The sequence below is a fragment of the Numenius arquata genome, chromosome 3 (genome assembly GCF_964106895.1).
Source record: "Numenius arquata chromosome 3, bNumArq3.hap1.1, whole genome shotgun sequence".
In the NCBI taxonomy this organism is placed as follows: domain Eukaryota; kingdom Metazoa; phylum Chordata; class Aves; order Charadriiformes; family Scolopacidae; genus Numenius; species Numenius arquata.
This window is the reverse complement of record NC_133578.1, coordinates 13,277,010-13,290,854: the sequence shown is the minus strand read 5'-3', so window position 1 is coordinate 13,290,854 and position 13,845 is coordinate 13,277,010. Positions and strand designations below refer to the sequence as shown.

Genomic DNA, 13,845 nt, shown 5'->3' with positions numbered 1-13,845 from the left:
GAAAAGAGAGAAGTTTTAAAAAAAAAAAATTCATTTTAGATCTGCAGATAGTACAAGGCTGACGCTGATTGAAATACTCTTTCTAGGAAATGTTTCCTGACAGAAAGAGATACCTCTGTGCTGGAGGCATCATCCTCCCTTTCTCAGAAAACGGGGAAAAAGATCTATACAGTTGGTTGTTAGATAGCATGGTGTCAAGTGATGCGAAAGCACAGATTATGGACATGGAGCTGGACTGGGATTTTCAAAGCTGTTTAGCTTCTGGCCTAATTCTTTTTCCAGTCACTGACTGCAGTGGGAAATAATTATTCTGGTCACTGCTTTCGAAAGCTAAGCACATTTTTTTCCATTCTGATATGGCAGTTGGTTAAATCCAGACACTAGGGAGCTGTATAATAAAACCTGTGACTTTGTTCTACCTGCCCAGCAGTTGTGTAGCCTGTACTCTTAGAGGTGCGAAGAGCAGTTTTGGAGAGGAAGGACAGGTTGGCTATTGAGCTACTGTGAGGAAACCTCCCTAAATAAGATTTATGTTCAGTTTTCTCTCAGTACAACTTCTGATGAGGAAGGGATGGAAAAGTGTCATTATAGAGAGGAAGACTATTATGGCTAAAAATGAAGAGATATTAAAAGTGCTAATAAAGCATACAGATGGCACTTAAAGCCTTTTACTTTAATTAGGAAACTGATATGCCTCAACTTGTCCCAGAAGAGAGTTTAATTCGGGTCCTGAATTTGGCAAAGAACCCTGTTCAAGTAACAATCCAAGACCAGGACCTATTTCAGCAGCCTGTGGAGGCTTTTCAGGTAAGCAGATATACAGGGCTGGAAGGCCTGACTTGCATCCCATTGAAGCAAGGGTGGGATTTTTTTCAGATACTTTCTAATAAAGCCCACAGATGCTAGAGCTTGTTCTCCACCACCACCTTAGAAGTGCGTGGGAATAGTTTTAAAAATGGAGCATATTGTCTCCATTGATGAGACAGAAATGGAAAGTTTGGAGACATATTTCCATGGCAAAGGAGGAAACGGCTAACTACATTCACCTGCAATTAGGAATAGAATAAAGGATAATTATCCTATGATGAGCAGGTAGCGTGTGAGCATTCAGCTCACATCTCTCAGTGCTCAGAGCAGGCATTGCTGCTGGGATCTGGGTGGCATCTGAAAAGTATTTGGCTGCAAAGGAGGAAACGGGAAGGCAATTACTGGGCATGGGCACTGGGTTGATTCCTATTTCAGCTTCCAGTTTACTTTACAGGTCAGGCAAGTTTGGGACTCAGCCCAGCAGTCGACTGGCCACCAGGTGCCTGCCCTGTTTTAGATGTTGTCCCATTGAGGCAGAGCAGGGCCAGGGGAAAGGGTAGCTGTGTGGGAAGAAGGCGCTCCCTGGCCTTCAGGTTGCATCCGACAAGGGAAAGGTTCTCCCAGCTCTGGCTTCACCAGCCCAAAGCCTATAGGTCAACATAGGTCCTTTGCTGTAGAAGACAGCTCTGACAGTTAAACCTCTTTTCAGAGGCTCCCTTGAAGAGAGGACAGGGTTGCACTTGGTGGGGAGGGCCAGACCCTTTCTCATCTGAAGAAAGTATAACCAAGTTTGTTTTTTCCACAGAACCCAGCTGAGTACTCAAAATTAGTATTGAATGGAGAGCAACAGAACCTTCAGTTCACCCTGCAACATCAAGGACTGTCTCTTGCTTTTAACTACACCGTGAAGGAAAAATCAGTATACAGCTTAATTGTTTTTGAGGCAGAAGGAAGCCTATCAAGCCGCTTAGTGAGTGTGGGAGTGAAGTGTAAATACAGTATTAATTCAATGGCTGTGATGATACAATGGGGTAATGGGCTCATTAATTCATTTGCTCAGTTGCAGTATCTGTCTGATTGCTCTCAGATGCTCTAAACCTGGCTTCTTAGCTAGCGGCACTGGATCTGTACGCATTTCTGCTGGTTGATTAATAGAGGCGTTATGGCATCTGAGGGTTTCTGGGCACACTTTAATCCAGTGAATGCTGCAGTGGGAGAGCAGAGTCATGCCTGCTAGGCAGCAGAGCTTGGGAAAGATGAGGAAACAGAGAGCCAGAGGTTTTCCCCCAAAGATGGCTCCATAAAGGAAAGATATTAAAGAGGCTCTAGGGCTGGGCATGGAATAAAAGCATCAGAGGAATGATTCTGGGTTTAGTTATTGTGTGTGTTTAGTGAAAATGCACAGAAGACCCATTTGTTTTGCTGAACAGAATAAATGATTAAGCTCATTTCAGGCTCTGCAGCAAAGCTGGCTGCATTTGGACTTCTGTGTATTGCCACAACAATCAGAGAGAGGCATAGGGGATGTATAGGGCCAGATTCTGATATCTTTACATGCAGCTGTATCCCGAGAAGCTTGCTTGAAATGTATGGTGTTATTGCACATTGTGGCAGGTGTGTATGTATGTGTGTAAATGCCATCAGAATCTGTCCTCACACTAAAATACCATTTCTCTTTGCAGTTCCTCAGCCTCCTACTTTGCAGGGTTGCCATACTAAGCATTCAATATTATATAGTAGAAATAACATAACTGTCTTTAAAAATGAGGAGTTTTAAGAATTTATTTTTTCCTAACATTGGGGTTTTTTTCTGCTTTATGGTTTAGAGCCTGGGTCTTGTTATCACACAATGTTGTTAAGTTTCCCTGTGACCTTGATGACTGTGTGCTGTTACCTTAAGAAATGGATACTTATACAGTGATTTTCGTACAGTCCTTACAAAGAGAGAGCCTGCAACAGGGTAGAGCAAAGCAATCTGAGCTTCAGTACATCTCTGTGCTGCCCCAGCTATCTAGCCTGTGCTTAAATTAACTCCCACCCTGGCGTGGGCAGGCACTGGGGAACAGCAGTGCTGTTGGGTGATGCTATTGACCTGTCATTCTTGGCTGTAAATAAGGGAGGTGTGGAAGACAGTGTGATAAATGCGCACTTTTCCAGCATTGCAACAGGAGAAAGGCAATGCCAGCATCACTGCTGTGTTGCATGGCTTGCCCTGGAGTAGCCATGGCCCACACCAGCCTCCCTCACTGCTGGGTTTGGGCCCCTCGCTCACGTGGGGGGATTTTCCTAGAAGGAGCCAATCTGAAATCGGTTTCTTCTCCTTTGTGGGCTGTTGAGGGGGCAGGAAATGAATTTGAGGGCTCTGGGAATCATCGATGAAAGCGAATAATAATTTGACTGGCCTGTCTGCAGTGAACTAGAGTGCTAACCCCCATGTGTGTCCCATGGAAAAAAAATGTTGTTGTTTATTATTTATTGCTCTGACATTTATTATTCACTGTAGCTATTTATTATTTAGGGCATGCATTATTTGTGGATCAGCATAACATACTGAAGTACAATAGGCATTTTATAGGTATACCGAAATTCTGGAACCTTGGTCTCAGAAGCTCAGGGTTTAACATCAGAAAGTGTGGAGAAAGGGCTAGAAATTTTAAGAGAAAGCCAGTTTCTGAAGGTAGAATCAGTCCCTTTTGGCTTGCCTGTGTTTCATCTGTGTGTACCACAAATTGAAATTGCCCTGCCAGCTTAAGTGGACATGGCACAACTGTGGATTTCTACCAGCCAAGAATTTTGCTCATTATTATTTTTGTGTGACATACAATCTTCATGGCGGGGCTTTGTCCTTACTGCCTTTTTTCAGCATTGTACACCAAATAGGCTCTCCTCAAAAGAACGTAGATCATGTTAACTATTGAGCTGATGCTCTAGCTGTGATCTCCAGGAGAGGTACTCTCACTCCCCAGTATGCCCAGTCAGGTGGCTGTTTCAGGGGTGTGACTGCAGAAGCTCAGTGCACTTGGTCTCTACTCCTCTCTGCCAGCATCGTACAGCAGTTTAATCTCTTGAGTATTGAGAGTCAGGGAAGATATGAATGGTACATGAAGATCAGAATAGTAACCTAGGGCTTCCTCTTGGCTTTAGGCTTCTGTGAAGTCTACGAGTATGCCAAGAACCAAGATCTGAAAGTCAGAAAGTTGCAGGTTTTGAAGGAGTAAGGCAGTCATGTTTAATTGCAATTCATCATTGAAAGAGGCTAATGTGGATAATGCTCTCTTGCTATCTTCAGATCAAGACAAATACGTTTTGGGAGGGTGTTACTTGCTTCAGTTAGAAGGGTGACTGGCTGAAACTCTGTAGCCTTTGTTATGTAGGAGATGAGGAAAAAAGATAGTATGATCTCATCTTAAGCCCTTGGTGGAGCTGAAATTTTGCTGTTGGCTTCATTGTGCTTCACTTCTGTGATGTCAAGCTTCTGTGAGGGTCCAGTCGATTTCCATGGGCTTTGCAACACGTGTTCAACAACAGATGCTGGTATTTTCTGCTACATGTTATTTATAAGAAAGCATTAATAAATGTTTGATTATTTTTTTTTTTTCTTCCCTCTTTAGATTACAGACCTGGAAATAAAGCCAGAAAACGGTTTGGCAGCTGTTAGGTAGGAATGGCTTTTTTTCAGGATTTGGAGGTGGTGGGGTGAGGGAAACTGCTTTTGTCTAATGCAAACTGTATGTAACATAACCCAGATGTTCTCAGGTTGGAATCTAGTCCACGCTTCTCATGCAAGACTTGAGTGTCAGCTGTGGAGGCTTGACAGCATGTCACCTCCCACACTTGCCATGCAGAGCTGAGCGTTATTGCTGCTTACTGCCTAGGATAGTCTGGGCTGAGATGGCAACATAAAAGATCTCCTCCCTTTGGAAGAGTGGTAAATTTGTCTCACTGTGTCCCACCTCTTTGGGAAAGAAAGAGAAGCAGCAATCTGGAAAGGAGCTGGCCAACCCATGACGTTCGTTTATCTCACCCAGCCTCATGCACAATACCTTACTAAATTGGACACAGCAGTAATTTTACATCCTCGTAAAGAATTCAGCTGGGCATTGGGCTCTGCTTAAGCAGCTAGTCTACTTTCCAAATTTGAGCTAGTCCAACAGTCTTGTGCTGGTCTGCACTGAAATGCCATCTCACTGATGTCAGCTACCTCCAGTACCATGCCGCCAGACCTATGCGAGGCTGCTGAGATGCAGAAGAAGCAGATTGGCCAAAAAAAAAAAAAAAAAAATCCAGCTGGACTTTCTGGAGGGTTTGGGCAAGCTGCAAGTTAAAAAAAATCAACAAAAATCCAGCAAAACAAAACAACAAAAAGCTTTAGATAGTATAAAACAACGGCCAACTACCTTATCTGAAACTCTGTGTTGACAGTAGCAGGGAAGCAGTATCTCTTCGTAGCCATGGGTTTGTGAAAGCTTCTACTGACTAAACACCACCTTGGAGATTTGATTAATACCTGCAATCAGGAATGTTTTATATTTTTTATATATATTTGTTTTATATTTTTTTTTATATTTTACATTTTTGACAGAATCCCAAAACTTTCCCTTCAAAAATCTGTGAAGAGGTTTCACTATTTTTCCACTAAAAAGTGACTTTTGTTAAGCACTTTGCTATCTTCAGGGATTTCACCCCCATTTTAAGAACTGAAAACCAAAATATTTTAAAACATAGTCAGATCAAATGAAAAGGGTTTGAGTTTGCTAACGTTTTTTGAGTTGTCAAAAGGGAACTGTCCTCTGCGTATGAAAAAGCATATAAACACTGCATGAAAAATACCCAAACCTGAACATTCCCATGAAAGTTTTGATTTTGATGAAAATACCGTATTTTGCTGGAAAACTCTTTCTCCATTGTTAGAAACTCCTTGGAAAGTACACCAGAATGGTGCGTACACTCGTCAGGACACCCAAATTTATAATTTCCTGGGGTGGGCTGGGGCTCTGTCCTCTCCAACTGCCACAGAACAATCTTTGAAAGTCACTGAGAAGAGATTGCCTGGAAATTCTAACCCAAAAAAAGTGAGGGTCACTTTTCACAGGAGAAAGAGTAAAAGGGTAAATTACACAGCAGGGAAAACTAATCTTATATTGAAAAACTGGACAACGAATCAGGCTAATATTTCGGTAGCTTGCAGGAGAGTTTGTCATAACTTTACGGAGTTACAGAATGCTTTGGGAGTGAATGCACTCTTCTTCTGAAGTGTCTGATATTATGCTTTTCCTGCCCTGTCTGACAACCCAATGAAATATCCTTTCTTTGCAGATTCATTAATGGTTTGAGCCAAGATGTCAACCTCACCATTGACAGCAAACGGTTCATTCCTGTTGAGAAAAACTACAGTGCTTCTGAGTACTCGCTGCTAGAGAGGGACCAGTAAGTTTCCCTTGCTGTGCTGAAGGTCCTTGCTGAGGCCTTTCCCTGGATACAATGGGGCTTTTCTCGGGTGAAGAGCAAAACTTTCATTGCTATTGTCTTGGCATAGGGTTGTGGGTGCAGATGTTTGTAAAAAATCCAATTATTGACTCTGCACAGAGCAGGTGCTCTGTGGTGCACACACTTGTGTGTGTGCAGCAGCACCATGCATTTTGTTTGCAAAGTGTCCAAGCCAAAGGACAGCAAATCAGTATCTCTGTGTGTAATATGCAGTTGAATATATTCAGCCTCCAAACAGTGTCTGAGATGATAGCTCCCTTCCTGGGGCTGTTATTGCTTTGGTAAGATAAAATCAGTAGGGACCAAGCTTGGAAACTTTATTCCCATGACATGAGTATAATGACATCCTAATTAAGGCCATAATCTGGGTTTTCTCAGAGTCAGGACAGGGGAATTTTGGAAACCCAAAAAGCCTTTTGAAGAAGTCTAAATAGAGCACTTAACTTTCTCTGAGCTTTTATTCACCTTATGTGGGGGCCTGGAGGGAAGAGGCTGGACATTCCTGTGCATCTGTCAGCGGGGTAAGGTGGGACATCGTGAAGTCCCCTCTGCAATTTGACACCTGCTCTATTTCACTATTCTCTCATGCCCAAGCTCTTAGTGTTAGGGTGATCTCAGGGAAAGGAAAATTTGTATTCCATGCTACAAAGCGTTGGTATGTGGGCTGGTAACATCAAATAACATTACATGGCTTTGCAGGCTGGGCTTGTTAGGCAGGGGCTCCATATGGCCTTGGTTTGGCAGCACTGGAGTTGGCTCTTGTAGGGTATTTCTGGCATTTGCAATGTTTCAAAACAAGCTTCATGGCTTTTCTCTGCATCAGCTCCATCCAAAATATTTATTGCTGCAATTTAGTAGGATGCAGCAGCTATTGTGGCAATGCTGCCGAGCCTCCGTGCCATCTCACACATCCAAAATCAGAAAAACAAATATGAAGGCTAATTTGCTTTATTGAAAGGAAACAAAGTGGCTTGCGGGTGCATATCTCTGATATCCTGAAGGCTGCTTGAGCTTGGCTAACTTGTCTGGCCCACAGTTCCTGAAGAAGTGGAAAAAAAGTTTGGAAGGAAAGTAAACCGCGGTGGGGAGGGAAAGCGGTTCTAGGAAGAAGTAGAAACCATTTAAAAATGTTAACAATATCTCAGGTCATTAGGTGAACTCTGGCCAGTGCCTAAGTGTTTCTGGAAGGAAAAGATGGCAAGTGCTCTAGTGATCATCTTGCATAAACATGACTGCAGCTTTACATCATACATCCTCCCTACTCCATTGTAGGGGCATGTTTGATAGCTCTGCTCTGTGCTCTTTGTCTGTGGGACTAACTGGGAAATACTGTGCTTCATCATTGTATCTAGATACAATAATGGAAAATGCATAACTGAAACAGGAGAATTCACCCTGGAACTAGGGCTGCTCGACTTCGGTGCATCATACACCATTGTGATAACCAACGTAAGTGTCCTTGTGACAGTAACAACCTCCTTCTGTCCTAGTCTCTGGCACTGCTGGCAGTGCTTTTGTTCTTATATTTGTGTCACTCAGATGCTTTCTCCACCCTGTGAGACCTGGCAGTAGCCACGTGAAGGCAGTCCATTATACAAGGGCCAGTAAAAGGTTTTGGCACCTGTGTAAGTGAGGTGTGTGGGTCTCATTCCACCTTCTACTGTGACCTTGTCAGATCTCATGGGTTAAACAAGAAGTAAGATCTTTTCTGTGATGGAAATCCTCCATGTGACCTGTGGTTTGTGCTGGTCTCTTACTATCCTTGTTCACTTAACATTGACCCAGCACACTGCATAGCCATTACAGTCTGCCAAGAGCCGACTCTGCCTGTGGTCTCTAAAATACTGTACCTGGTGGTACCTCACACTGAAGAACTCTGCAGAAACAGTCTGCTGTATCTTCACATTTAACTTACTGATCTGAAGGCTGATCTTCCAAGACTTGTGGATTATGCATGGGAGAAAGAGGGACATTGCTAAGGGATGATGTTGGTGAGACTGTGCATCTGTTTTTTCTCCCCTCACTGTCTGTACAGCTCATTTGGATCCTAGTGTAAAGTCAAAATGTGGTTTTCTGAACAACCTAGTCCTGTTGGGGCGTGAGCACTGCTGAGAGGGTGGATTCCTTTCCTTGCCTGCCAACCTCTTAGGCATGCTACTCCAACCCTAGTCCAGCTGGCAGGAGCCACAGAGATGAACGTGATCAGCTTGGTTCCCATTTTAACCTTTCCACTGCACAGGCACACAGACAAACCAGGTCTGACAGGACACACTGCTAAGCTGCCCTCTGGGACTTTGACTACTGTGTTGTGATGAGCAGAGCAAAGTGTTGTCAGCTACTCCCTGGCAGTAACATCTCCCTGTTGGGCAATTAGTAGGAGCTGTTCATGTCTGCAGAGTCCAAATACGTTGGGGGAAAAATATAGCTGCAAAGCACCTGGCGGTTTTTTTTTTTTTAACTCCAATAGCTGAAGTGGGATATACAGTCCTGGAGGGAACAGGCAGATGCTGCTCTCTGTGAGTGCAGAGATTTATGCATATAAAACACATACACATTTGAAAAGACACTGGCCAGACTCTTCCTCCATAGCTGCAAGCCTCTTTCCCCAGATGAGAAACCAAGTAGAGAAGTTGCATGAAGAATATTACATGAAGAATATTGCCCCAGAGCCTCTGGTAACGCAACTGAGTCGAGGCCAGTTGAGGTAAATGTCCCATGTCACTGAGGGCAAGAATTCCAGTTTGTGATTCCATCTGCGAAAGTCTCTGCTATAGCCATGGCTGCTCAGGGGTGTCTCTGTGCCTCAGCCTTTCTGGACCCTGTGCTAGTCCTTTAATCTATTTGACCCTCTTTTTCCATCTCTCTCCCTGTGGTTTCCTTCTTCTGTAGAGAGTTAGTTTGCTCCAGGCCAAGATAATTTTTAATTATTGGAGTGATTTGTACTGAGCCCTGCTCCTTTGCCAGGAGTACTATATAGAAGAACTAAGAATGCAATATATTAGTCTACTAGTGTGGCTGAACTGTGATACTTAAATCATGGGGATGCTGCCTTCTACCCATCCCTCCTCAGTGTGCAGTTATAGTATGGCACTTGTGACATTTCTTTATGGGCTAAAGAGCAATGCACAGCTCTCCTCTCACCCCTTTTAGCCTGCTAAAATACAGTCCCTTGATTTGCCTCTTTGCACGGTGATTAAGTACATCTCGTAAACATGCCTTGTATTTTCCCAAGTACTCTCCTTAAACACGGGGTTTTCTGCCTGAAGTCATTTCAGCCTAGTGCTTTCCTGGCTACCAGTCAAATCTCTCTGCCTCTTTGCATCAGAGGCAGTATTAATTGCATCTGGGAAAGCAAACAAAGAGAATTAGGAACACAACTACCATAACTGTCTGAACACATCTGATATGGGACAGTCTCTGCTACTTGGTATTCCTGTTCTTGGTATTCTGGTTCTTGGTATTCCTGAACTGGATTTTTTTGGCTGTCACTGTTATTGTAGGAGAGTTTTACATTGCCGATGAAATGGGAGCAGTGGCCACATGAATGCAATGAGCATTTATCCTCTTGTCCTCTTCTGGTCTTGGGGACAGCAGCAGGTCACAGGCTTTTCCCAATCTCACTACAAAAGGCAACTTGTTTGTAATAACTCATGCAGCTCTTGTAGCACATGAAGGAGCTAGGATGCTTCCGTCCTGTCACCTCTGCCCTGTGCAGAAAGAGTCAGCCTGTTCCCCGCAGGCTTGGAAATGGCAGGGGTCAGACGCAGTGTTTTGCTTCCAGGGCAGAGCTTTGCTTCCAACTTTACTTAAAACTTCATTTTGGTAAATTTTCTGTTGGAGTTCAGGCTAAGAAGGATCTGATCTTTGAGCAGCTAATCAATGTACCTTTATTTTCCTGCTAGGTTTCTGGAGGTGCTGTTAAGACATGGAAGTCCGAAGACATCAAAGCCAACAATGTCCATATGGCTTGGCAGTTACCACAATACTTATTAATATCTGCTGGGGAGGTGATGTTCTCCGTTACTGGTCTGGCCTTCTCCTACTCTCAGGTACTACATTTAAGATAAGGGGCTTACAATTAGACTTGAGGATTTATTCCTGCATCTGCCATTGACTTGTCCTTTGGCATGATGCTTACTGACAATGTTATCTGTGCTTCAGCTAAAAGTAGGATTATAACACCACTTGCTGGCTTTCCTCAAGCTAAATTAATTCATACTCTGAAGATACCTGTTCTCAATTATACTCAGGAAACTCCTTTTCTGGTAAAGCTGGGAACGTAGAACAGAACTGGATAGAAGTGTATTTTAATGTGAAGGCTCTGAATACTGTAATATCAGGTTTTTCTCCCAATGAAATATTTTGTGGTACATATTTTCTGGTGATAAAAAGGCAAAGGTATCTCAAGGACTACAGAGTGGCATTGGGGCTTGGGACCTGCTTTAAACAGAGATTGAAGGGGCCTAAGCCTACCCAAGTCTGTAACAAGGGACCAAGGGGTGACGAATGTGCAAGGAATGGTTTGACTGTGGTATGGGGAGAATGTTTATGACAAGAGAGGACTGAGACATTCCAAGACCAAAAAGCTGAGGCTACTCAAATTGGAGTAAAGTGAAGATGTTTACTAATGAGAGCAATTAATACGGTGGGACGTTCTGTTATGGGATGTGGAAAATTTGTCATCAGCAGGAAGCTTAACACCAAGATCCAAAGGTGTCCAGCCACATGGCACCAGATTCCAAGCTGCAGGGCTTGTTGTGTGGCTCCCTGGGCTTCCTGAACTTACATTTTCAAATGATGCAGGTTGAGGATGATCAGGATCCAGCTCCGCAACAGCAGCATCTCCTTCTTCCTGTGTCCTCCTGGAGGACATGTGTCAAAGGCTCCTTGTATGCAGCTGTTGAGATTAACCACTCTGCACAGAGGAAATTCCACCATCTCCTCTTAGGCTGAGCCTGGGAACACCTACACTGGACTGGACGTCACAAGGGTGAACCAGGGCAGAAGGGCACAGTGTGATACCCACTTATCAGGCCCTTCTCCTCTTTTCAGTCTCCAGCCAGCATGAAGTCGGTGCTGCAGGCAGGCTGGCTGCTCACAGTGGCTGTTGGGAACACCCTTGTGCTTGTTGTTGCCCAGGCCGCACCAATGGCACAGGTATGGTTTGGATCTTAAAACAGAGGTAATGCTTTAAAGCAGGCACTGGATGGTGCTTCTGGATGTCTGTGTCCTGGAGCCACAGCTTCTTTGCACAGCCCCAGGCTCCTGCAATGGAGTTATGGCAGCCTGCACCCAGCTGCCTTCCGGCCAGGGCTCTGCTTTGCCTTCAGTGATGCCCTCTGGAGCAATGGCTTTCCCTAAGCCTCACAGTGGCAGTAGGTAATACTGTGACCTGCACCGTGATAACATTGCTGGAGCTCAGCTCTAGGCAAGTGGGCTGTATTTGAGCCTGGACACGATGCCAGCCATGTGTTGTGGTTGCTTACCAAAAGCAGCTTGCCTTGATCCAGCTAGCCCAGTGGGCAGGCAGCCTCTTCAAGTATCTAGCTTGGGACTCCTTCAGGGGCAGTTGCCTGTAGCACCCCTGAGATGTTGGGCTTGCATAGGGAGGTTGTGGTGCGGAGTTTGTTGAATTCAAGCTATCAGACTTCTGGGGTGATGGCATTAAGATGTGAACTGGGGCTTGTTTCTGGTTAACATGAAACTGCCTCTCCCAAAGGCATCTTGTGGGCAAAAAGCCCAGGCAGGTATGTTCCAGTGAGGACAGATTTGTAAGAAAAGATTTAATGAAAGTAGTCCAATTTAACCTGCTTGTTTCAAGGTATGTCACATATTCATGATTACATTTTGCATAAATGGGTTTACCAGAAAACAAGATGAAGAAGTTTCTTTCTTGTGAGCAATCTTGGAAGCTAAAAAGTAATTTTCACCCAGCTCTTTAAAAATCACTTGGAAGTGCAGAGAAATCCTCTGGACTGAGAGTCTGGGGTCTCCTGACCTGCTGTTCTTTTTTCTTTCCTAGTGGGCTGAATTTGTCTTGTTCACTGTTCTCCTCTTTGCTGTGTGCATTATTTTCTCCATCATGGGATATTTCTATGTCAGTGTGGATCCAGAGGACCTCCAAGAAAAGGAAGAGAAGAGAGAGACCACAAGCAGCGGAAACATGATTGGTCTCGTTACTCAGAAAACAAATTTCTAACACATCATGGGTTGGGATTTTTTTTTTTTAAACTCAGCAGATGGGAAGGTAAAAGAAGGGTGGGGACAACATTTTTTTTATTTTATAGCATTGCAGTCTTTATTACTCAAAATGTAGCCACCTTCTAAATGGGACCAAATAGCCCTCTATAAAAACAATGGGGGTCCTGAAATCAGGGCAAAACTCCCTGGGAAAGCTCCTGTGGTATTAAAAGTCAGTGTAAGTAAATGCAGTGTAATTTAAAACCTGCCCATCTTTTTAACCATGGAATGCTTTCCTATCATTTTGTTTCGAACATATATTTACTGCAGCAGGGAGGAAGGGTGGAAGGAATGCCATATGACAGCAAAATTTGGAGATCTTGGGAGAAAAGAATGAAAATCCTGTATAGGAATTAGGGAAGAAGAGATGTTACCAACAGAAGAATTTTTAATGCTGTCATCGAGGACTGGAAGTGTTACACACAATCCCAAAGGATTTTATCATGTAACACTCCTTATGAGTATTTCACCCCATTATTGCATGTTATGACTGGTCCTGATTTATGACTTTCGCCTCTAGGCTCAGAAGTAATAACAGGGAATTAAATTCTGCAGGCTAAAATATTCCCAAAACACTCCTGAAGAAGATGTGCTTGCTACCATCTCTCTGATACCCATTTTTTCCAACATGTTTTTGGCAACTGATGGCATTCTTTGATTAGATGTGATTAGAGAATTGGTTTAGGCTTTCTTATTTCAGAAATCCAGGCAGTTATTTGCCATCTTCCTATATATTAAGCCTTTATTGGGCATTTCCTTTTACAGCACCTGCGACTGCAAGTTAGAATGTGGTTGATTTCTTGTCTCATGCTTCAGCTATTCCCCACTGGGAGACATGTTGCAGCAGTTTCTATAAAATTCCAGGCATCCTGCAGTGAATTAAACAAGGATGCACTTTATCATTTTTTCAGTCTACAAGAGGACATCATGGCATAGGAGATTTTTCATTTTCTTCTCTGTTTTTGTGTCTCTCTACCAAACTTTGGATTCAGCTATTTTATCAGAATTGTGATATAATTGTCTGATTTTCCTCGCATGCGTGAAGCTGTGATTTCATGTTCTGCATAGAAGTAATTCAACCATTGCTGATCTAGTAAAATTCCCGAGTCCATGCTTTCCTCTATCGCTCTGAGACCACAGTTGTAACAGGAATGGCCTAATTTACAACAAGGCTGTCAACAAGATCTTCAGGTTCACAGAGAATAGATTTTAAATTATGCTTTCCTCTTCCGTCTTGGGATTGGCCATAGGTGGTCACTGATGCTTTGATTCAGGATATCAGGAAATACATGTTTAATTTCATTCCTGTTC

The 13,845-nt window shown here is 43.5% G+C and overlaps 1 protein-coding gene across 1 annotated transcript in view; it reads left to right on the top strand.

Moving 5' to 3' along the window:
* The window catches only part of SLC15A2 (solute carrier family 15 member 2), a 38,630-nt gene extending 25,002 nt beyond the window's left edge, over positions 1–13,628 (top strand). Inside the window, exons 15-22 of the mRNA XM_074145164.1 lie at positions 682–807; positions 1,613–1,777; positions 4,419–4,465; positions 6,124–6,234; positions 7,647–7,743; positions 10,197–10,343; positions 11,347–11,451; positions 12,317–13,628. Coding sequence (XP_074001265.1) covers positions 682–807; positions 1,613–1,777; positions 4,419–4,465; positions 6,124–6,234; positions 7,647–7,743; positions 10,197–10,343; positions 11,347–11,451; positions 12,317–12,493 — 975 coding nt within the window. The 3' untranslated portion in view covers positions 12,494–13,628. The remainder of the gene's footprint in view (positions 1–681; positions 808–1,612; positions 1,778–4,418; positions 4,466–6,123; positions 6,235–7,646; positions 7,744–10,196; positions 10,344–11,346; positions 11,452–12,316) is intronic.
* Positions 13,629–13,845: the final 217 nt, after the last annotated feature.